We start from the raw sequence: 23,762 nt of genomic DNA on the forward strand, positions 1-23,762 counted from the left end.
CTCATAGCTATTGCCAATTAAAAACAATTAAAAAAAGTATATCAGTATATTTCTTTATTATCAATTTTATTTAATATTTTATTTATTTTTTCTAGAGAAAACATGCAAATGTTTATAATGAGTATTTAGAATATGCAAAACAAAAGCGACATGGTGTCGAAAATATTTCCGTTATTGATAGAAAGCGCTGGTCGTGTGTTTTAAATCAAGAAGAATTTGAGCAAAATATCACAAATTTTGTATTAAAGTATATGATACCATTCAGAGCGGTTGAAGATCCGTCTTTCAGAAAAATTTTTAATGGTACGTATAATTATACAGTTATAATATTTTTAATAAACTGAAGACTGCCGCAAAATTCTGATTTTGTCAGCCCAACTTATCACCTATTTGCTTTACAGATTTCAAAATAAAGAGAGGTGATACTCGGTTGAAGCACTTGACATGTTATTCTTTGGCAAAAAGAGTCGACAGAAATTTTAAGGAGATGTTACAAGAAATTGGTGACGCAATGAGTTCGGTGACCAATGGTGGTGGTTTTGTTTGTACTACGGCTGATGTATGGACAGGAGGATCACGCAGATATTTAGGTGTCACAACTAGTTGGGTAAACAATTTCATTGATATGATATATACAATTCAATATAATCTTATTTAAAATTGTACGCGAATGTTCGAGGGAGTCGCGGGAAGGAAGGAATTAATTCGTAGAAAGTTGTCTTTTGTGAAATTTCTATAATCCAAGAATGTACAGTATTTACAAGTGTATAATACACACTGACGACGGCTATTCCCGCGCGCGAAAATAAGACCTCGAAAGTGCGAGTAACTTTAACACGCTCGTTCCGAGAAACTTTCGTACGATTTCGGGCTCGCGCGCGAAGGTCCGGAGTTTTATACCCACGACCTCCGAATTCTCTCGAATCTTCCGGACCTCCGGTAACGAGCCGAAAATTCCGCTGAGCCAATCCGCTGTCGGCGTCTCGAGAAATTAGTTTTACGTACGTCACGTTGAACTCGAGGCCGGCCACCGATCAGCTGTTTTGAAATAATTTCGGTTTTTCTGCCCTTCAGAGTAAAGTCGACCAAATTCGCAGAAGTATCGGTATATTTCCTAGTATACATTCGAAGGACAGAAAAACAGAGTTCCACGGTGGCCTATATTTACTCGCTCCTTTGTCTCGGGGACTCGGTGCGCGAGGCATACCCCGGGACAGAGCGAGCAAATAATCAGTTTTTGTTCGATCGCGAACAAAAATATAAAATTATAGAGAAGTAAATTCGGGGCACGTACAGTCAAATTACTTTTTCAATTACATAACTGGATGTTTATCATAAAATACATTGCGACAAATTATGAATAATCGTATATAATAATTTAAATTTATCTTAACCCTCTTATTTACCAATGTTCTCTCCACTTTCGAACCGCACGATAGTGAGCTGTGGAGGGGCAGTGGTACGCAGTGCCGTATCATTTCCGTCATTGGCGCCAAATAGCAAATTCGAATTATACTTACCGCTAAACTTTCGAAATGTTTTATTTTAGTGCAAAACGTTAAAAATATTTTTGTTTATTTTAACACATTTACAAATACATTCGTAAACTTCATTTTTTTCATGATTTAACATTAAATTGTGCATTATACCTTTTTTTAAATTAAGAATATAATTCAATTTATAATTTTCATTTACCTACAAAAATTTACTTTGAAAAGTTCTAATTGTTATTCTAATCCTCATTGTTATTATTATTGCGAAATTTTATGAAACATTTAAACTTACAAAGCGCTACCAGACACTGCTTGTAATGCCATTTTGTTCGAATATTTAATCAACTGTCTGATCTTCTCCCTTCTTTATTATATTGTTTGCACATCTTTGCTGTTCCACTGACCAAAACATGCTCTACATCAATCCTCGGTCGGTTGATTTCTGACATTAGTCTCTTACGTGAACAAAAATTGCCAATGAGTTTTTTTTATTCATTGTTGCCGAAATTGTAGATGATTGAGTGATTTGGATCGATCTGGTGAATTTTCCAATGAGTACAATTCGAAGACATTTATGATACAAATATCAATCACGTAGTGAAATACGTATTTCCACCATTTTTTGCTAGGTTTTCCTACTTTGTAGTAAGAGCGTTTCTGATCGCTCAAGTCAACGCCACCTATTTCCTCTTGTGTATTTTTCAACTGACAGTGGACATTTTACGATAATTTTTTCACTGTTTCTTTGTCGCCTTTTGGTTCGTATTACTTCTTTGGTCGAATCACAGTTTGTTGATAATATTAATACGTCTCGTTTGTCATACCAAACAGTGGCAATGAATTGGTTATGCTGCCTTTGCACGTAACTCACCTAGTTTAAGTTTCAATCCAACTGGTTTTTTAAATTCAGTAGGCCAATCTACTCTATTAGGCCGAACCGTACCACGTTCCTAAGTACCTTTATCCAGGAAGTTTCATAAAACGGACAGACGTAAAAAAATTATCAAAATAAACATAACGATTGTTCTAGGCAAAGATTCTGACAAGTCTAGCACAACTTGTTCACCGAGGAGATACTCTTTATTTATATTTTCCTTTTTGCCTAGATAAATTTTTGTCCGTAATACATACCCAAATAAGCTCTCTGCAATAGTCCACGCTTTTATCCCCCATTTGTCCGGTTTCGCAGGCATGTACTGTTTGATACTCAACCATCCTTTGAAAGTTATCATCGCTTCGTCAACCGACAAGTCACAGCCAGGTTGAAAGTATTCTATGAACTTATATTTGTTATGTCTAAATCTGTTTTTACCTTGTATCTATAAAATATCTGTCGTTGCTCTGTCATGCTCTTTGGCACGCTGTTTTTCATCACATAATTGAATGTATTTACCAATTAACATAAATCTTTGGAATGTCATGGTTTTGGCCACGAGTCGGCACTGCACTATATCACTAAAAAAATACATTTGTATCTGAGGCAAAGTGACGATATCTAAATAAATTAAGATACCAATTTACGCCTGAATCTCTGTTGAAATAACTGGGTTCCACTTCTTATCAGCTCTATCAGCTATACGTTGTAAATAAATGCATGTTTATTGTTTCCATAGTTATGGCGATTTTCTCATAAAATTCTTTGTTAATAAATAATTAAAAATAATATTTAGGTGTTGAACCTGCTGGTAAGTTATGCTTCGGTCCTCTTTGTGGTAAAAAAGGTGCAATGTTGTAATTTTTTATTTTTGTGGCCCATAAAACAGAGTTCTTTGTTTTAGTAAGTATTTCTTCATCCTCTGAAGAATAATCCCACGGTAAATCAAATGTATCACTGTCCAATGATGATTGTTCATCATCTTCATCATTTGGTGTAATGTTTCTTCTTGAATTAATCGTCTTTGATTTGTCACGGCTGTCAGACGTGAAAGTTTGTTTACATTTTGAAGACTTTCGCGGAGAGATTCGATCTCTTTTTTAGGCTCCAAAAAATTATCACGTTTCATTGTTTTTGTACGACGAATTTTTCGACAATTTTTTCCATTTTCCGGATTATCATTTGTAAATGTTCTTTTATTATGTGGCGTAACACATCTGGTATGTTTGCAGGCTGTGTGTGAAACCAAATTAATATGTTATTTTCCTCTGAGTTTTTATTGCGGGTCCTCTTTTTTGTCGATGCATTTCCTTTCGCATTTTTCTTCCTTTTTTTATCTTTTTTTATCTACATAACACATCAACTACTTTTTCAACCTAAATACTCATAAATGAAAAAAAATAACGTTAGTATTACAATATTTATAATTACTCTTGACCGTGTATGTATACTTACCGTTGACAACCTAACCTCGAAAGTGTTAACTTTAAATTATTTTGTCTTTAAAAATGTGATATGCATTGACAAATAAAACATTATATTAACATTTACTTTTGTTCATTTTCCAAATTTTTACTGATTTTTTTCGCTGGTAAATTTTAATTGATACGGTATTAGTCCGAACATTGGTAGGGGACTCAGCAACACACCACACATGCGCGCTGCACTCACATCGTTACACAAGGCCCTCCGATTGGCTGTTCCCCCACGAAGCTCACATCGATTCATTTCGAGCCTTTGGTTAATAAGAAGGTTAAATCTTGTAAACTGTAAAAACTTTTTTTTTGTAATTTTTGAAACGTATATATACATATATATCTATATATACACATAGTTGAATGGTTGAATTTTTCTATGCACGAATACTGCTAATACATAACTAAAAAAATTTATTATTTTTATTTCTTGCATTTCATACATATTTCCTTCAAATTCATAAGCACGCTTTATCATTCATTTAAATTATTAGTGTCTCAAGAAAAAAATTATACGTCTCACATTTACTCTAGTAAATATGCTTGTAGTCCGCATTTCCTGTGTTTTGATATTGAATTAATACAACAATTTAACTTTACTTGTACAGATACATCCTGAAACATTGGAAAGAAAGTCGGCTGCACTTGCATGCAAGAGATTCCTCGGAACCCACTGTTTTGATGCTATTGCAGATTTGTTGTCAAAAATTCATGTTTCATTCAAGTTAACGCCTGAGACAATAAGAGCGACCGTTACCGATAACGGATCTAATTTTATTAAGGCTTTCAAAGAATTCGGTATTGTAATTCCGAATGACCCTTCTAGTAGTAAGTAAAAAATAAGAAATTTCTCTTTCTTCAACTTGGCTAATTGGCTTTTACGTCTTACAGTTCTTGAATATAGTTATTCCAAGTGTTTTTTTTTTTATTGTAGATGATTCTCAAGATGAGTACAAAAATAACGATGATGCTTTTGACGTTAGCATATTTGACGAGGATGTTGATTCTGATAAAAATTGTATTCAAATTGACAATGAATTTAGCAATGAGTGTGACGCAAAATTACCTCGGCATATCAGATGTGCTAGCCACACATTAAACCTTATAGCTAAAACTGATGTTTTAAAAGCTATAAAAAATTGTAAACGATTAAATTCAAAGCATAATAATGTCATGCACAAATGCACAGCAATATGGAAGTCGTTGCGTTCTCCGAAATTTAATGAAAATTTGAAGGCATACCTTGGCATTGCACTTCAACGACCAGTCGTAACTCGCTGGAACTCGAGTTATGATTGTATCAAAAAATTATTGACTGTGAAAGAGAAGTTATTGAATAACGATTCAATTAAATTCAAAAAACTCTTGAATGACTTAGATTTTCAATATTTGGAAGAATACGTGCGATGTGCTGCTCCTCTCGCAAATGCTATTGATCGTTTACAAGCTGATAACTGCTATTACGGTATTCTTCTTCCGACATTGGTATCTTTAAAGCATCAAATGAATATGTTAACCATTAATGAAGATATTATTGACTGTAAACCAATGATTGAAGCAATTATTGATGGTGTTGATCGTCGTTTTGAGAAAATTTTCGATTTTTCAAAACCCGATATTGACGCAGTCATAGCTGCTATTTCTCATCCCCAATTCAAAAGTCGTTGGCTAGTACCGTATTCACGAGATGTGCAAAAAAATATTCATGAACGCTTTCTTGTAGCAGTATCTCGAGAATCGTCACAAGAAGTACAAAGCTCTGTCGATCAGAACTATGACAACGATTTTGAATTTGGACACACCAATTTGACAATCGATGAGTTCCAACCATCTCTATCTCAGGGAGAATTAACAGCAGAAGTAACGCGTTATTTAAAAAGTAAAGAAATCCAACTCGATATGTTGGAAAATTATCCATCGATTCGGAAAACGTTTGTAAAGTATAATACACCGTTGCCGTCATCTGCTTCCGTGGAAAGGATGTTCAGTTATACAACTATGATGAATTTACCAAAATACAATCGACTTAAGGATGAGCATTTTGAGCAACGAGTATTATTAAAAGCAAATGCAGGAAAAAAATACCGTTAACTTAGAACATTTGTGTATGTGTAATATAGTTAAAAAATATAATGTAAACAAATAGAATTTGTTTTGGTACCGAACATGAGAATAAAAATAAAAAATAATTAATACTAATAATAAATAACAATAAAATGTAAAAAAAATTGGATGGATAATCGCATTCCCAATACAATAGTAATACGCAAAATATAACGTGTAATAAAAATATTGATTATTATAATGTATATCATGTCCATTAAATATTTATGATGTGTAAAATTTAACTTCATACCGTGTGTTTGATAAAGCGTAATTTAAATAAAATAACAAGAGTGATTATTTGACCATTATTTGACTGACGTTTAATATTGTAGTATTATATTAATTCATTCGACGTTTCGACACTACTTTTGTGTCCTTATCAAGAGTTTACTGTCCCATATTAAAGATTAGCCGCACATAAATTTTTTTGCAGTTTTAACACTGTCAAATTTTAATGTGAAGGATCCGCGATCCATCCTTAATTAATTGTGCGATGTCTTTGTTGCATTAACTGTCACTACTTCGTGTTGACGTAGCCCTACATCAACTGTCCTTCGCTGTATACTTTAACATGAAGTAAGGACAGTTGACGTAGTTCTACGTTGTTGATTGCGGCAGGACAGTAATTGTTACTGTGCCCATTTGATTTTTTTTCGCTTATATTTATTATTTTTGCAATTTTTTCATATATAATTCTTTAAAATTTGATTTGGTTGATTAGTTCTTCTTTCAAATTAAAAATTTTTTAGCAGTATAACAAGAAATGTTTTACTATATTTACTTTAAAGTAAACTGCCGCTTTTTTGTGGCATTTCTAAATTTTTATCTAAAACTTGCTTCCTCATCATTTTTTTCGCTTATAGAGGAAACTTTATAAGCAAAGTAAAATAATGAGAAAGCAATGTTCAAGTTTCTTCTTGTTTGAGCAAGCAATCTCGAAATTCCCGAAAAAAACGCCCGGAAAAACCAAGGGATGAAATCGGTAATCGGTTATAAGTGAAATATCGAGGTTTTGTATACATCGCGAGCGAGCAATCTCAAAATTTCTGAAAAAACGTGCGGGAAAAACAAGGGATAAAATTGCTGATCAGTAAATAAAATATATCTAGGTTCCGTAGCCTATGTTTTGCGCAAGGATGTAAAGAATAACTATGCAAAAGTTGGTCCAAATCGGTCAAATAGTTTAAGAGTGTATAAAGATCAAACAGACATACAGACATTCTATTTTATGTAGATAGATAATTGTTTGGCTTCCTCATTGAGGAAGCTTTTTGAGACTTTCAATACTTTCGAGAAGAAATGGGACTATATAAGCTATCTAATGACGTATTAATCATTACTTTACGATTATTAGTTCCGAAGATATAAACGTTCAAAGTGTGACATGTTTTTGTTGCATTTGTTGCCGTTGCATTCGTCTCCCGTCCCCCATCCCTCGTCCCCGTCCACCATCTCCACCCCATCCCCGTCCCCCGTCCCCCGTCCCCGTCCACGTCCACCGTCACCGTTGCTCCCAATATTACCTCCTACCCACTGTCGAGAAAGACATAGTTCTACGTCAAAAATATATATACTTGTGCAATGTATATTGATTGTATTCAATTAAACCATTAATCAAAATTTTATTTTTATTATTATTTTTTAGCAAATATATAAGAATCCTGATTGAACATACTTGGGTGAAGTAGTAAAACATACAAAAATCAAAGAAATTATTTCAATAAATAATTTATAAATATATAATAATTTGTTGGAAGAATGGCTGAAAAGAGTCATCATAACCACAATAATCACAATATATGTTGTAACGCAAATGTAACTGAGCGTAATAAAAATTCAAATTAAAAAATAATGAATTACTTATTAATTTTTTTAAAAGTAATTTATTCTTTACTTATTAATTATTAAAAAAGTAATCCGAAATGGAAAAATCGCATTAATTATTTAAAAAATAATGCGTAATAAAAAAAATTGCATTGATTTATTTAAAAAGTAATGCGTAATAAACAAAATCGCATTGATTATTTAAAAAGTCATGCGTAATAAAAAAAATTGCATTGATTATTTAAAAAGTAATGCGTAATAAAAAAAATCGCATTAATTATTTAAAAAGTAATGCGTAATAAAAAAAATTGCATTGATTTATTTAAAAAGTACTGCGTAATAAATAAAACCGCATTGATTATTTGAAAAGTAATGTGTAAGAAAAAAACTCGCATTGATTATTTAAATAGTAATGCGTAATGAAAAAAAATCGCATTAATTATTTAAAAAGTAATGCGTAATGAAAAAAATTGTATTGATTTATTTAAAAAGTAATGCGTAATAAACAAAACCGCATTGATTATTTGAAAAGTAATGCGTAAGGAGAAAAATCGCATTGATTATTTAAAAAGTAATGCGTAATGAAAAAAATCGCATTAATTATTTAAAAAGTAATGCGTAATGAAAAAAATTGCATTAATTATTTAAAAAGTAATGCGTAATGGAAAAACCGCATTGATTATTTGAAAAGTAATGCGTAATGAAAAAAAAAACGCACTAATTATTTAAAAAGTAATGCGTAATTGAAAACCTTTGTATTGGTTATTAAAAAAATAATCTTTAATGAAACCGTAATACATTACAAAAAGTAATGCATTATTTTGAACCCTGGCGTGATCAATGGTTCGTGCTCAGAAATCTAAGAGTTACCTAAATAATTAAATCCGCATTATGCGGAAGCACTCCGTAAAAGAAGATCTCTCAGTACCAAAACAGGAAATAGCCGCTTTCTATCGACAATCCATGTACTCGCCGTTGCCGTTGCCTTTCGTCAAGAAGTGTAATGGCGGCAGCCTCTCGTCAAGCCGTGTAATTCCGTAATTCTTTGTTGCTGAGCTTATATTACAAGTACTTCTTGTGATAATTTGTAGAAGTATTAGTAGGTACAACGACGATAGTAGCACAGAATTTACGTAAATAAAATCAAACTTGCACGGCAGAAGGCCAGAATAATGAAACGTGATTCGCAATTGTAAAGAATCGAATAGCGCCGGTAGCCGGGCCGCAAGCTCATGCATGCACGCACCCCTCTTCACGCGCTGATCACGTAAATCGGAGGCGGCTGTGCCGTACAGTGCGCGCTACAGAAGTAACTAGTGGAACTAAGTCCGCCATCTCGAGCGTTTTTACGGAATCAATATAGTAACGCAATAAATGCCATAGATGGCAGCATAGACACTTTCTCTCTTCGACATGATCTCGTATTTCAAACAAATGCAGTTATTCAGTATTAATTTAAATCAAATAAAGATTTTATTAAGATTCATATTAAATTCATATTCAACTGTTTTTCGCGGGTTGCAGCGTATTTGTTGCAAATTTGCTAAAGCTTGCTTGCATCTTGCTCACGTATTGAGGAATCACCTGCTTGTTTTGTTTAAGTTTCAAGTTAATTGTTCGACTTGATAGCAACTTGCTAGCAAAATTGCAGACATTTTGTTACCTGGGTTCAAGCGTTCCTCAATCGTTAACCAAGCAAGATAATTAACTGATGCGACAGTAATAAATTCAATAAATTTTAATGCATTTCCCATTAATGCGGATCGCAAATATTGAAATTTTTGTATATTGTTTAAAGCGTGATTGATGTAGACCAAAGAAGGAAAGGCGTTGTGGAAGGGTAACCACTTAGAGTAATCTGAAAAAATTTTCGGTATATTAATGAATGGGGCAACTTCACCTGAAGTATTGTCTTGCGGGTAAATTAACGGGCGTTGAATTACCTACTGAATTAGCAGAAATAATTCCATCACGTTCAAGACGTTTAATTCTAGAGATCACCCGAAAATATTTGGTTTCGAATTCAATTTTGCGTTCAATTTCATGCTCGTTCGATGGTTGTATATTTTCAATTGCACTACATGAAATTCCCCGAACATTGGTTCATATTTATTTAAACATAACTTCAGTTCTGTTATGTGTTTGGTTGATCAAATAATTCATTAAGCTATAATTCTAATCGAGTAGATTTAGCCTTTATTTATGCTGTACGAGCTACAAGTTCACGTATAGGTATCCGTAGTCATTTTTTGTTATGAGTTACGAATGAGAGTAATCAATGAAAATAAATAATAAATCGACTCGAATCAAAATTATCACATATTTGTAAGGATTTTGGAAATCAAGGAAGTAGCCACTCACCTGAGCGATTTCTTATGTAAAGTTATTCTTATAAATGGTTCGTTATTTGCGTATTCGTCCTTGTGTATACACGAAATTTTATGAGCAATCGAGGCATTGCCACGTGTACAGCTGAGTCTCGTTTTCATTTCTTATCCAATAATTTATAATTGCTTGCTTGCGTAATGGGATGAGTAGAGATATTTCTCAGTATTTTAATGTTTGCAATTAAGAGAAATGAATTAAGCTCTCGACATTACCATATGTGACTGCTCTTATTGTAAGCTCCTCGGAACTGCCGATGGAACGGAGTAATTTTGTGCTCCAGATTTACGTACGGAATACGTAACTTGTAAATCTGACTCGAAGGACCAATGTTATTTTTTTGAGTGAGAAAATAACCTTGAGGATAGGTAGGAATAACTCTCCAAATATCTCAATGTTTGTCACTTTATTATATAGTCTTGTCTGGGTGAAAGCTTGGTAAACTGAATTCCGTACAACGGTGACAATACAAGTAGGCACTGCCTAATTCTAACGCTTTTGATAATATAGATCGAACACATGGCAATATTGTGCTGTCTCATTTCTTGACGTCTGACCCGTATCTTATTTGTTTTGATTATTATTTATTTTGACAGGCGAGATCCTCAAGTTGCCGACCACAGAATAATGTCAGAATGTTGACGAGAAAAAGCCTCTGACTTTGTAAATTAACGAATTGATCACACGATCACAGATTTCTATTACTAAATTGCTAACTCCGTAAGATTAACGTGGAGCCAATTTGATAGAAGAAGAAGAGGGGATGAGAGACGGCCATCTTTACCCAGTCATGACCAAACCATAGCATCTTTTAAGAGTCACCTTAACCGTAAGTTTATTGAACACTTTATATTATGTGCGCTCAGAGAAAAGCCTTCTCTCTGATGCTATATATATTTTTATTTTAATTATTACTTAATTTCTTTATTTGTAAAACTAATATTTATTAATTATAGATACGTACCGTTACGTCCTGTGGAATTCACGCGATTCCTTTCTTTTGTAGAATTAAAATCGTAAACAGTGGTTATCAATTGGCAAGCGGATGCAAGCTGTTGCTCATTAAAAGTAAAGAAACGTAACTAGAAACTTCCCGTTGACTCGAACCCAATAAATTAAACAAGTAATGGATTTGTTGTGATCCAAGTGGTCCCAATAATTCCACGAAGCAGGGCAACGGAAATTTAGTTACGATAGCGGGCAACGAAAATTCAATTGAAACGCGCGATAACGGGAAGCATGGGTCACCATAAATTAAAACGCCATGCGAGGGCTTTTCAAATCACGCGTCTAATTAGAAGTCGCGTCGTCACCCTGCCTCGATTTATCAAAACTTAGAGTTCACATGTGTCACCCGTTTAAGAACGCGGATTTGAACTCTGACCCACGCTTCCCAGTAAGCGATAAAGATAAAGCAGTAAAAAGAATATTAGCTTGGACCACCAAAGAATGGGGAAATATAATTCTAATAACAAACCCGCTAATAGATGACCACTAATTAGAAATTGTGTAACGAGATTTCGGTAACTCGCCACGAGATAGGCGGAAAACCGAAATCTACGTCACAAATAGGAACCAGACTCCATCAATCCTAATCATCCCCGGATTAAATCCGCTCCTTTCAATTATATAAAAACCGCGATTCCGCGTACCTCAACGCACTTTTGCATTTGACACTTGCTCTTGCACTTCGACTCAGTTTGTTTAAACTGCCACGCAGTCAGTCCGACACTCTAGTCGCGAATCAGTTCAGTAAATTCTGTACTTTTTGTAAATTTGGTGCGTGTTTACCGCCAACCCAGGGTCTTGCCAACGACCTTCAGCACGCCTCGAACATCGAGATCCGCGAGTCGCAACCAACAGAGCCGTGCAACTTCTTTAATACCAACATCCGCTCACACAAGAGCCCACCAAATAGTAAGTCTGCAATCTCACTCGCGATTTTTAAATTGGATCCTCGGAGTTCACAAATAACATATATATATATTACATATATATACATTCTTGCGCCGCTTCGTGGCAGCGCCCCGCCGCCGTCACAAGGCGCGGAAATTCGCGCCCAGGGACGAGCCAGGGAGGCGACGACGAGATCTCCAGAGACCAACATTTTATATCATTTCCGCGTTTTGACTATTCTTTTATTTTCATGTGTAAATTGTAATGCGCGCGGTGCCTCACCCACACCACGGCGAATCTTCGAGGGAGTACCGATAACGAGAAGGGTCCGGGAGGACCAAGGACCAAGGAGAGATGGCGAGAGCGGAAGCTACAGGGATCACGGGCGGCGAGAGCAACGCGGCAGGCGTGCGGCGAATGAGGCAGCGATGGACAAGGCCGCCGATAGCGGGGCCCCAGGTACCGGGGAAAACCCGGCCTCAGCAATCTGCCTCCACGAAATACCGGCCCGCGGGGTGACTGATCACCGCCCCGAAAGCAACTGGAGGCACACCGGCCAGAACAAAGTCCAGTCCGCTGCCCAGGGACAAATTGAAGAAGTCGCTACGCCGCCGAGGGACCGTTGCGCGCCCCCGAAGGATCCACCTTACGACGATCCTGCGTTAGAATATCGCGCGAGCTTGCAAGCTTGCTCTCGATTGGTTGGCACGCCCCTACGGAAGGGGTGCCGCATCGATTCCGCTATCGAGCGAATCTAGCGAGACACTCTCTGGTCGTCCGTCGGCGAGACCGCACGTTAAGTAAGATCCGCGATAGCCGCCCCGAATCGGGAGAATCTATTACGCAGCGACGATCTTTAGTACGAGGTGACGGCGAGGAATCCGAGGAGAAGGCATTGCATCGGTTAGGTTGCCCGCAAGTAATACTGATATGTAAGCCACGACGCCGCCCTCCGGTACGCGCTCTCGCTCGGGAACACGTTGTAATACCGCAACACGTACAGTTCTTTGAGACTGAATATCGAATTGCGATCGACAGCGAGAGCGAAAGGCCTCGGGATGGTATTGTGGCCGCGGAATCCTGATAAGAACGTTCTAGCGAGCCTCTGGAGATCGCGATAGATTAGTTGACGAAATCCGGTAACGCGAGCCCGTTTTCGCGTAATGTCCGCGCTCGTGGTCGCGTCTCGCGCACCCGGTGTATACGGTGTATCAAGCCACCAAAAATTCCTTGCGTTGGAGTGTTGTCCGCGTCGACACATTAATGGCGTCATCGTACCGCTCGTGTTGGCTAATTGCAGTAAAATATTATTCGTGTTAGAATAGTTGTGTTCGGATGTTGAATGCGTGTGGGTATTAGTCGTGCGGGCTGGAGAACGTTACTCGCGTGGTTTACTCAGTGCTCGCGGTAGACTCATTGCCCGCATGACTGCGTCCCATCATTGCTCGCGGTAATTCCGTCTTTTTCTTCGTATCCGTTCTAGTATTCTCCGTTCCCTCGCGACGACCCCGTATTTTGCGTTAGTTATAAGGTTTTTTATTTTATCGAATGTATCGGCGCCTCCTTGTTGTGCCCGATCAGAAGTCATCTACGTGAGATTTCGATAACTTGGCGACAGAATCCTCGCGCGACTCTGTGGCGTTCACGCGCTCCGGGCGTGACACACCCTTGTTCGCAATATTTTTCGTAAAAATTCACTTCATAGCGACTTTACTATTATGCGCTACTCCGATTGTTTCAAGCTCGGTCGTCTCTTTTGCCGATGTTCCGTACTATTGGCGATCTGAGTTTTCTATTATTATTATTCGTTGCTCGAGAAAAGCACCTTCCGCGCGTTTATCTTAATTAGAAGTGAGACTCCGTTACTTTCTAGCGTCCACGTTGCTATCATTTCTGTTCCTTAAATCCGGACGCTCGCGGCAGCTACTATTTACTTGCATGATTTAGGTTGTTATTAATCGAAGCCGCATGGGCACTTCTTATGATTTTCTTGAGAGTCATCACGCAATAAATGTTACTCATTATTGTTAACGGATTGAGTTGCTAATTTACATGTCACCCCGCCTGATATCGCACCGCCCTTCATCACCCCCGCCTGAGGATTAGGTCGAGCTAGCCGATTCCTCGCACATCCGCACGTTTCGCTTGGCGTCTTGTTTTGGTTTTCTTTTGCAATTTCGCGGACGCGCATTGACGCGTCTGGCGCCCAACGAAGTTTCGCGAAGTGTCGGAGGTGCGAGGGAATCGTCGGAGAGGCCTGTCATCCCGCTCTCTTTACTCCTTTTGATCCGGCACGCGTCCTGGAGCGGTGTGGGAGTGAAAAAGTCGTGACAATATATATGTTAAAAAATTTCATTTTTCCTTTTTAACTTCCCAAACTGATTAGACAATTATAATTTCTCACCCCTTACATAATAATTTTTAGTAACTAGCCAAAGTCGCAAGAGTTTAGCCCTAAAAATAAAGAAAAGATACGTACGTAGCAGGCGAGCCCGCGTCGTTGAGCGACAGTTCCTTCAGGCGCATCGAGAACATTTTAACCGCTACCATTTTCCACAATTTTCCCTTGCCCCGCGTTTACTCGCGTATAAAATTTTTCCCGACACCCCCGATTCCTCTCCCTGTTCCGGACCGTCCTATTCCCCGGTTCCTTCCGAGGAACTTAACCAGTTCCCCTATCCGGAGCTCCCACACTCCCCCATCCCTTTTTACCTACCCGACGATTACCCCGAGAGAACACCCTCTCCTGCGTTCTCCACCTCGAGCGTGGAAATTCTTTGCGAAATACCCCGGTTCTCTTTCAATAGATCCATTTTTCCCACGCTCTCCGCCTTGAGCGTGAAGATCATTCCCGAAGTTATTTTAATAGATTAATTTTAGTAATGGAATAAAACACATAATAATTAATTAAAAATAAAAATGTTAACATAGAAATACAAGTATAACCACCTTTCACACACACACACACACACACACACGCACTCGTGACGTACACCCTTCTCTTTTCCTTTGTGTTTTTTTTTTAATTATAAATGTACTAACCGGGCAGGAGATCATATTAAATGTCGAAGCATCCCCTCAGTAATCCTGTCCGATGTCCTCCGAACTAATGTAACACCCGCGTATTCTCCATACACATATACACTCACCACACTAGATCTGTATCATTTGCGTTCTGTTTTTATGTTTTTCTATGTACATATAAATGTAACTGGCTCATTAATTTTCTTTATTTATAATAAATAATTGTAATGTTTTTAATTTCTCAAATTAATGTCTAATTATTTAATTTAACAACTCGTCACCAACCTCCCCCGCTCGCAAAATCGTACACGGTCCGATCCCAGGTAATAGGGATTGCATAATCCTTGACCTAAAACAAGACCGACGATCGCACGGCTCGCAGTAGGCGTAATAGCGTTTTTTCGGACGTGGACCCTCGACTGGAGCTTTTCGAAAAGTGCGTTCGGCTCGAGGCACGCGTTTACTCGCGCGACCCGAGATAACCTTTAAGAATTCGGTTGCGTCCTTCCTTACCCCGTCCCCTCTGGGTAGCCTTTTCTTCGCTTCCCAGTTCTCCTTTTCACTGAGACTCCCGGGGTTTGGACGTAACAGTACCAAAATAAAAACGTATTAGAACTTTTGTTATTGTAAATGCAATAAAAAACTGCACAGTATTAAGGAATATTTTTAATTGTTTCAAAACGTGAAAAATGAAAAAAAAAAAGATTTCTTTTTCATTTTATTGTAATTTTACAAAATATAAATATAATCGAAGCGAAATGAGTACACTAACACTACTTCACAAAACACTGTATGTGATGGAGTAAATGGGGTAAATATGGCGTCCGTGGCTTCAAGCTATGTCGTAACAAACTATAATATGTTAGCGATCTAGTTATAGAAATCTCTGATCACGATAGCGAGTACGAGAACGTTCTAGGGCAGTTTTTCATGAAGAATCAAAGGAGTTCGATCAGCCGGCTGCCGTGTCGCCGCCACGCCGCGAGTGATTCGCGACAATTGTATGCCTATACTTTTATTTTATGAATAAAGTTCTTTGTATTGTTAACTCTCAGCCCGCATCATCCAATTATTCTACAATATATATAATAAAATTTTATTTATAAAGTTCTTTTTTACTTGTAAATGTGTGTGTGTGATTCGATTTTTTTACAATAGAAAATATTTATAAATATTTTTCGAATTATGTAGATACTCATTCTAAAATTCATCGATTATTTTGCAAATATAAAATATTATTTCTTATAAATATTACTGGAATCCTAAGAACTTCCTAGAATCATAAAACTTGATCATTAGATTTAAATCGAATTTTTAAGTACATATTGAACTTGATTTTATCCCTATGTTTAATATATTAGGTGTATCCGTGTATTTACTATTAATTTATTGCAAATATGAAAAATTAAAATATTTGGAGATTTTTATACTAAAAAAATAAAAACCACTTAGAGATAAAATACAAAATGTTTTATTTAGTGTTTTGATTTCAGTTTGCGCAGAACTGTAGTGTATTAATATTAGAAATTCAACCTTTATCTGAATATCTGAATATCTGAAGAATCGATGAGATCTAATAATAACTCTACTCTCCTATTTTTTTGCATTCAACTAAAAACGATGACAAAAATTATCTGATATATATATATATATATATATATATATATATATATATCAGATAATTTTTGTATGGTATATATATGGTATATATATATATGGTATATATATATATGGTATGGTATATATATATATATATATCAGATATATATATATATATATACCATAAAATTTTTGTTACATATACAGGGTGTTTCTTAATAAGTACAAAATTCCGTGATTATTTTAGGAAGAAAATGTCTTATAAACATGTGCCCTAAACCGCTTTGTTTTAAAAATACAAAGTGTCACACCCCTGGTGGATCAAAAAATGTTCTATCGATACCATAAAATGATTCTTAATACTACATGTACGCATACCAAATAAAATATTTTTATACGTTTTCCAGATTTTCGAAATTTCCATATTTTTTCTACTACTTTGACTATTGTATTTTGTAAACAAAGCAGTTTAGGACCTTTACGTTTATAGAGCATTTTTTTCCTAAAATAAGTCACGGAATATTCCTTTCAAGTTTTTGTACTTACTTAGGAAACACCTTGTATATGTATAAAAAATTTTTTTTACATATGTTAATGAAAATAATATACAAATATTTCAGCTGATATTAATACTCGAAACATTTTTTTAAACGAAATTTTTTATATTTTATGTCCTCAATAATTCCTCCATGTTGATAATAATATTTTTTGCAGTTATTATGAATTAATAAAAAACAACGCAGAAGATACTCAGTTACATACAAAATATATGGCAACACGCCTATTTATGTCTGTTGCTTATACTGAATATAACTCGCGTGTCAAAACCTGTTTTTTTTTGCACAAAACAGGTATACCAAGATTTTTATTGTACGAAAATTCTTTGAAATACCTACAGTAAGATAGAATAATCGGGGCGTTTTTAGCAGCTGCTATAATATTATTTTTACAAGATTATATACTGAAATATGCAGTGAGTATTCGGGTATCCACAGTGTATTGATGGAAAGGTAAAAAATTATATATTGACGGAAGGGTTACGTAAATGTGGAAACTTATATGTTTGTATACGCGACTGATATGTACAATGAAATTATGATTTCACGATTAATCAAGATAATGTGGAGAAGTGAGAGAATGAGAGTGAGAGTGAGAGTGAGTGAGTGAGTGAGTGAGTGAGTGAGAGAGAATAACTGTCTTCAGGAGCGCCCGTGGTAACAGGCGCGATTTTCATTTAATGTTTGAATGTTTGATCAATAAATGTTTTACTCCGAATTTTGTTTTGTGGTCAAGCGAGATGCTGAGGACGATCGGTCGGAGTTCAGTCGTAAATCGGCGTTACGAGAGAGCGTGCGGAAAAGTCGTGATCCGAGAACAGAAATGTAGTGCGCGAAAGCAAAACGAGAGTTTATTATTTGTCACTAATTAAACGTTCATTGGTCTAAACTGTTGTAGATTTCTTTTAAATAAAATAAAGATCCTACATAAATTGGGGGCCTCTCCGGGATACGGCCAATGCGGTTCGCGAGATTAGTGACATTATCGTGAGAACGAGTTCGATATGGATAGCAACGTTAGATACGCAAGCAATCTGACGGTCTTACAGCTGAAGGAGAAATTGAAAGAATTAGGACTACCTTGTACCGGCAACAAGAACGAGTTAGTGATTCGATTAAATGCGTCCACCCCTTCTGAATGAGAGAAGAAGGAGTACGGACGAAGCCACCGGCGCAGATATGAATGAGAGAGGAGATTCAGAAGAAGAGTTGCGATCAGATTCCCGTCCTTGCGATGTACGTGTCTTTGAGATGGAGTTAAATGCGTTGAGACGAGAGATCGAGCAATTAAGAATACAACGGCGATCCGACGTTCGTGTTCCCAACGCGCATGTTGATGTGGAATCCAGGCTAATGCAGCCGAGAATAAATATAAATTCGATAGCCGAGCTTCTCGTTATATTTGACGGTACAACAAATAATTTTGAGATTTGGGAGAGACAGCTTAGGCAGTTGAGACGAACTTATCGTTTAGACGAAGAGCATACAAGAGTACTGATCGGCATGCGGTTGAAGGGGAAGGCGTACGAATGGTTACATTCAAGATCGGAACTCGCGGAAATATCTGTGGAAGCATTGATTTGTGAACTCAAGGCTATGTTTGATCATCGGCCGAGTAGAACAATGTTGCGCAAGAAGTTTGAAGACCGCATGTGGAAAAAAGGTGAAACATTCAGCGACTATATGCATCAGAAGATAATTCTGGGGAACCATGTTCCAGTCGATGAAGAGGAAATTATCGACTACATTATCGACGGTATTCCTGATGTAAGACTGCGGGATCAAGCTCGTATCAGCAGTTTCAAAACGAAGAGATCGTTGCTGGAGACATTTGAGAATGTCATGCTGTGGGAGAAGAAACATCCTGGAGTACGAGGTGACGGAACAAAAGAAAAGGTACAGCACCAGAAATCAGCCAAAAGCGGAAAGGACGAGCGGAAAGAAGCATCAGCTGATGACAAGAGGCGCTGTTTCAACTGTGGTCTACCCGATCATCTGGGCAAGGATTGTCCGACGAAGGAGAACGGTCCGAAGTGCTTCAAGTGCGGTGAGCGAGGTCACATCGCGTCCAAGTGTCTTGGAAAACGAGAGGACGTTAAAAGTAGCTATGTTGTAACGCAGGTAACGCAAACAAAATGTAATAAAGAGGTCGCGATAAATGGTTGTAATATCGTCGCGCTAGTCGATACCGGGAGTGATTTATGTCTTATGCGCGCGGATCAATACGTTGATTTAGGATCTCCGCCGTTAGAATGTAAAAACACGCGATTTACCGGTGTAGGGTTAAAAGAAAACGAAACGTTAGGAGAGTTTCACACAGAACTAACAGTTGACGGACGTTCATATCCCATTCTAATTAGAGTTGTCGCTAATGACGTGATTAATTTCAAGTTGCTTATTGGCATTGATTTTTTGAATACGGTAGAGTTGCGCATTAAAAACGGAAATGTGTTGATTAGCCCCTTGGCGGAGACAATCGTGGAGAAGTTACCGGAGATATTTCAAATAGATCTTAAATGTGAAAAAACTGACGAAGTAGATGTATCGCATGTTGTTAATTGTGAGCATCGGTCAGCTCTTGAAAAAATTGTCAGCAGCTACTCTCCTGTTAAAGTTAGAGAAACTAACATTAAAATGTCAATCATTTTAAAAGATGAAGAACCTGTTTACCAAAGAGCCCGACGATTGTCTCCGACGGAAAAAGAAAAAGTGAATGAGCATATTAACGACTGGATTCGGGATGGTATCATTCAGCCTTCCTTATCTGATTATGCGAGTCCTGTAGTTTTAGTTGCGAAAAAGGACGGAAATACGAGACTGTGTGTCGATTATCGACAACTTAATAAAAAAATTGTACGCGATCGATATCCACTTCCCCTCATAGAGGATCAATTAGATCTTTTGCAAGACGCGAAATATTTTAGTACATTAGATTTAAAGAACGGATTCTTTCACGTCCCTATGGATAAAGACAGTATAAAGTATACGGCTTTTATAGTTCCTGATGGACAATATGAATTTTTGAAAGTGCCGTTCGGACTCTGTAATTCGCCGTCGGTGTTTCAGCGGTTTATTAATGATATTTTTCGAAACGCGATAAGAAAAAAAAAGTTTTAACATATTTAGACGACTTGATAATTCCTTCTAAAGATGAAGAGACAGGAATAATGAATCTTAAGATTATATTAGAAATTGCGAGCGAAGCCGGATTGATTATTAACTAGAGAAAATGCTGTTTCTTACAAACCAGAATTGATTTCCTTGGTTATGTGATAGAAAACGGTCGAGTATATCCGTCCACGCGTAAAATCGAGGCAGTGCGTAAATTTCCAGAGCCGATAAGTGTTAAACAAGTACAAAGTTTTCTCGGATTTAGCGGATACTTTAGAAAATTTGTGCCGAAGTATTCTATTATAGCGCGTCCGTTGACGAATCTGTTAAAATCAAATGTAAAGTTTTACTTTGGCGAATAAGAGAAAAGAGCGTTCACTAGTTTAAAGGATATTTTGTGTGATCACCCCGTGTTACATTTGTATAGAGTCAATGCGATTACGGAATTACATACTGACGCGTCCATAGACGGTTACGGCGCGATACTTTTACAAAAAAGCGATGAAGATGGAGCTCTTCATCCTATCTATTACTCTAGTGGTAAAACTACGCTCGCGGAACGGCGTTATACTAGTTATGAGTTAGAAGTACTTGCTATAGTTAGAGCTCTTAAAAAGTTTCGCGTTTACTTGTTAGGTATCCCTTTTAAGATAGTGATAGATTGTCGTGCATTTGCATTGACAATGCATAAGAAAGATTTGTGTGTGCGAGTAGCGCGATGGGCACTTTTATTAGAAGAATTTGACTATGTTATTGAGCATAGGCCCGGTAAGAGTATGATGCATGTTGATGCGTTAAGTCGTAATCCCCTCCCGATATGTATGGTTGTGAATGAACGCGATAGTTTGACTGTAAAATTTAAGCGAGCACAACAAGATGATAGTGATGTAAAGAAAATGTTTGATGCGGTAAAAGAAGAGAAACTTAATGGTTACACGATTAAAAACGATTTATTATTTAAAGAGCATAATGGAGACCTATTATTAGTTGTCCCGAAATTGATGCGTACACAGATTGTTAAACAAGCGCATGAACGTGGTCATTTTTCAGTGGCCAAAACTGAAGCGTTTTTGTGTAAAGACTATTATATTCCCAATGTGAGATCAAGGATCGAGAAAGTTGTGAGAAATTGTGTCACTTGTATCTTAGCAGAGAGAAAACAGGGGAAACAGGAAGGATATTTGAATACTATAGAGAAAGGTAAACTTCCGTTAGATACGTACCATGTAGATCATTTAGGGCCGTTGCCTTCCACGAGGAAAAATTATAAACATGTCTTTTTAGTAGTCGATGCGTTCACTAAATTTACATGGTTATACGCGACTAAAACCACGAATGCTACTGAGGTTTTGAGTAAGCTTAAGAAACAAGCGATTATTTTCGGAAACCCGCGAAGGATAGTTTCAGATCGCGGAGCAGCATTTACGTCTAAAGAATTTGCAGAGTATTGTGCGGAAGAAAAGATACGTCATATATTAACCACAACCGGAGTCCCTCGAGCGAACGGTCAAGTAGAGCGAGTAAATCGAGTACTTATTCCACTGCTAACTAAACTCTCAGATAAACGAGAAGAATGGTTTAAATTTCTTGATGTGTCTCAACTTTGTTTGAATTGTACATCACATAGAAGCATTGGAACTTCACCATTTCATTTAATGTTCGGTACTCATCCGCGTGTGCGAAATGATCTTCAAATTCGAGAGTTGTTAGAAGCGGAATGGGTTAATGATTTTCAAAATGAGCGAAATGATTTGCGAGAGCAAGCAAAAGAATGTATTGCGAAAGTACAGCGCGAAAATCGAGTAACTTTTGCGAAGAAGCGTAAAGCAGCTACTAAGTATGGAGAGAATGATTTAGTGGCGATAAAGCGTACTCAATTAGGCCCCGGTTTAAAACTTGCGAACAAATATTTTGGGCCATATGTTGTAACGAGTGTATTACGTAATGATCGATATCTTGTACAAAAATTTGGTGAGCATGAGGGACCGATGAGAACATCCACATCCGCTGATCACATGAAGCCATGGGTAGAATGTATGAGTGATGATTCCGAGGAAGAAGAAGAGGCGTAAACATTCGGGGCGAATGTTATTACAGAATGGCCGAGTGTGGAGAAGTGAGAGAATGAGAGTGAGAGTGAGAGTGAGTGAGTGAGTGAGTGAGTGAGTGAGAGAGAATAACTGTCTTCAGGAGCGCCCGTGGTAACAGGCGCGATTTTCATTTAATGTTTGAATGTTTGATCAATAAATGTTTTACTCCGAATTTTGTTTTGTGGTCAAGCGAGATGCTGAGGACGATCGGTCGGAGTTCAGTCGTAAATCGGCGTTACGAGAGAGCGTGCGGAAAAGTCGTGATCCGAGAACAGAAGTGTAGTGCGCGAAAGCGAAACGAGAGTTTATTATTTGTCACTAATTAAACGTTCATTGGTCTAAACTGTTGTAGATTTCTTTTGAATAAAATAAAGATCCTACAATAATTCTATACCTTTTTTTGTTTCCATTTTTCTTTTTTTTTTGTTATTTGTTCGATGATTAAATAATATGCAATTGTGAAAAGAATTGTTAAAAATATAATTTCTTCTCACTATAAAAATTCAATTATTTAAGATTATTATTTATTTTATGACAAAAGTATTATTTAAAATTAATTAAGTAACCAAGAAAATGTAAATAAATCAATATGTATGTACAAACATAAAAATTCTTCATAAAATATAGAATGTTATAACTTGTCTTTTTTTTTATAATTATTAGTATAATGAATTAATGATATCGTTATATATGTTTTAAAAAATATATTTGTATTTTATATATATATATATATATATATATATATAAAACAGGGTTTTTGTAAAGTCTGTTGTCACCCCTATATTTCGCAAACGGCTCAAAATAATAAAAAACTGCAAAATACGTGTCCGATCATTTTGAGAGAAGCTATTCTTAAGAAAATTAGAGAGGATGTCCCCCCAAAAGGTGCCCCAGGGGGGACTTCCACTGAAAAAATTTAAATGGAACCCTCTATATTGTAATATATTGTTTGAAAGGACACAAAAAAAAAATTTTTTGACGCAAACCAGAGGTCGATAGGTTGACCCGTTCGGGAGTTATTTTGGGTAAAAAATTAGCTTTCTTGAAATTTGACTCATCTAAATAACTCCCTAACAGATCAACGTATCGACCTTTGGTTTGCGCCAAAAATTTTCTTTTTTTATGTCCTTTTAAACGATATACTACAATGTAAAAAAGTCCATTATTTTGAGCCGTTTGTAAAACATAGGGGTGACAACAGACTTTATAGCAACCCTGTGTGTGTGTGTGTGTGTGTGTGTGTGTGTGCGTGTGCGTGTGCGTGTGCGTGTGCGTGTGCGTGTGCGTTGCGTGTGCGTGCGCGTGTGCGTGTGCGTGTGCGTGTGCGT

The 23,762-nt window shown here is 36.8% G+C and overlaps 1 protein-coding gene across 6 annotated transcripts in view; it reads left to right on the forward strand.

The window, feature by feature from the left end:
* LOC143893576 (uncharacterized) overlaps positions 1-23,762 on the forward strand; it is a 32,478-nt gene that overhangs the window by 3,058 nt on the left and 5,658 nt on the right. For 5 of the 6 annotated variants that reach the window (XM_077399113.1, XM_077399109.1, XM_077399110.1 and 2 more), the window contains 4 exons: positions 96-303; positions 402-607; positions 4,451-4,670; positions 4,777-6,889. In XM_077399113.1, the coding sequence (XP_077255239.1) occupies positions 96-303; positions 402-607; positions 4,451-4,670; positions 4,777-5,933 (1,791 nt within the window). In that variant the 3' untranslated portion in view covers positions 5,934-6,889. Of the gene's footprint in view, positions 1-95; positions 304-401; positions 608-4,450; positions 4,671-4,776; positions 6,890-23,762 lie in introns of those variants that run through there. The other variant, XM_077399114.1, reaches the window with a different exon arrangement.

Source organism: Temnothorax americanus, unplaced genomic scaffold (assembly GCF_048541705.1).
Source record: "Temnothorax americanus isolate GAGA-0224 unplaced genomic scaffold, ASM4854170v1 Scaffold122, whole genome shotgun sequence".
Lineage (NCBI taxonomy): Eukaryota > Metazoa > Arthropoda > Insecta > Hymenoptera > Formicidae > Temnothorax > Temnothorax americanus.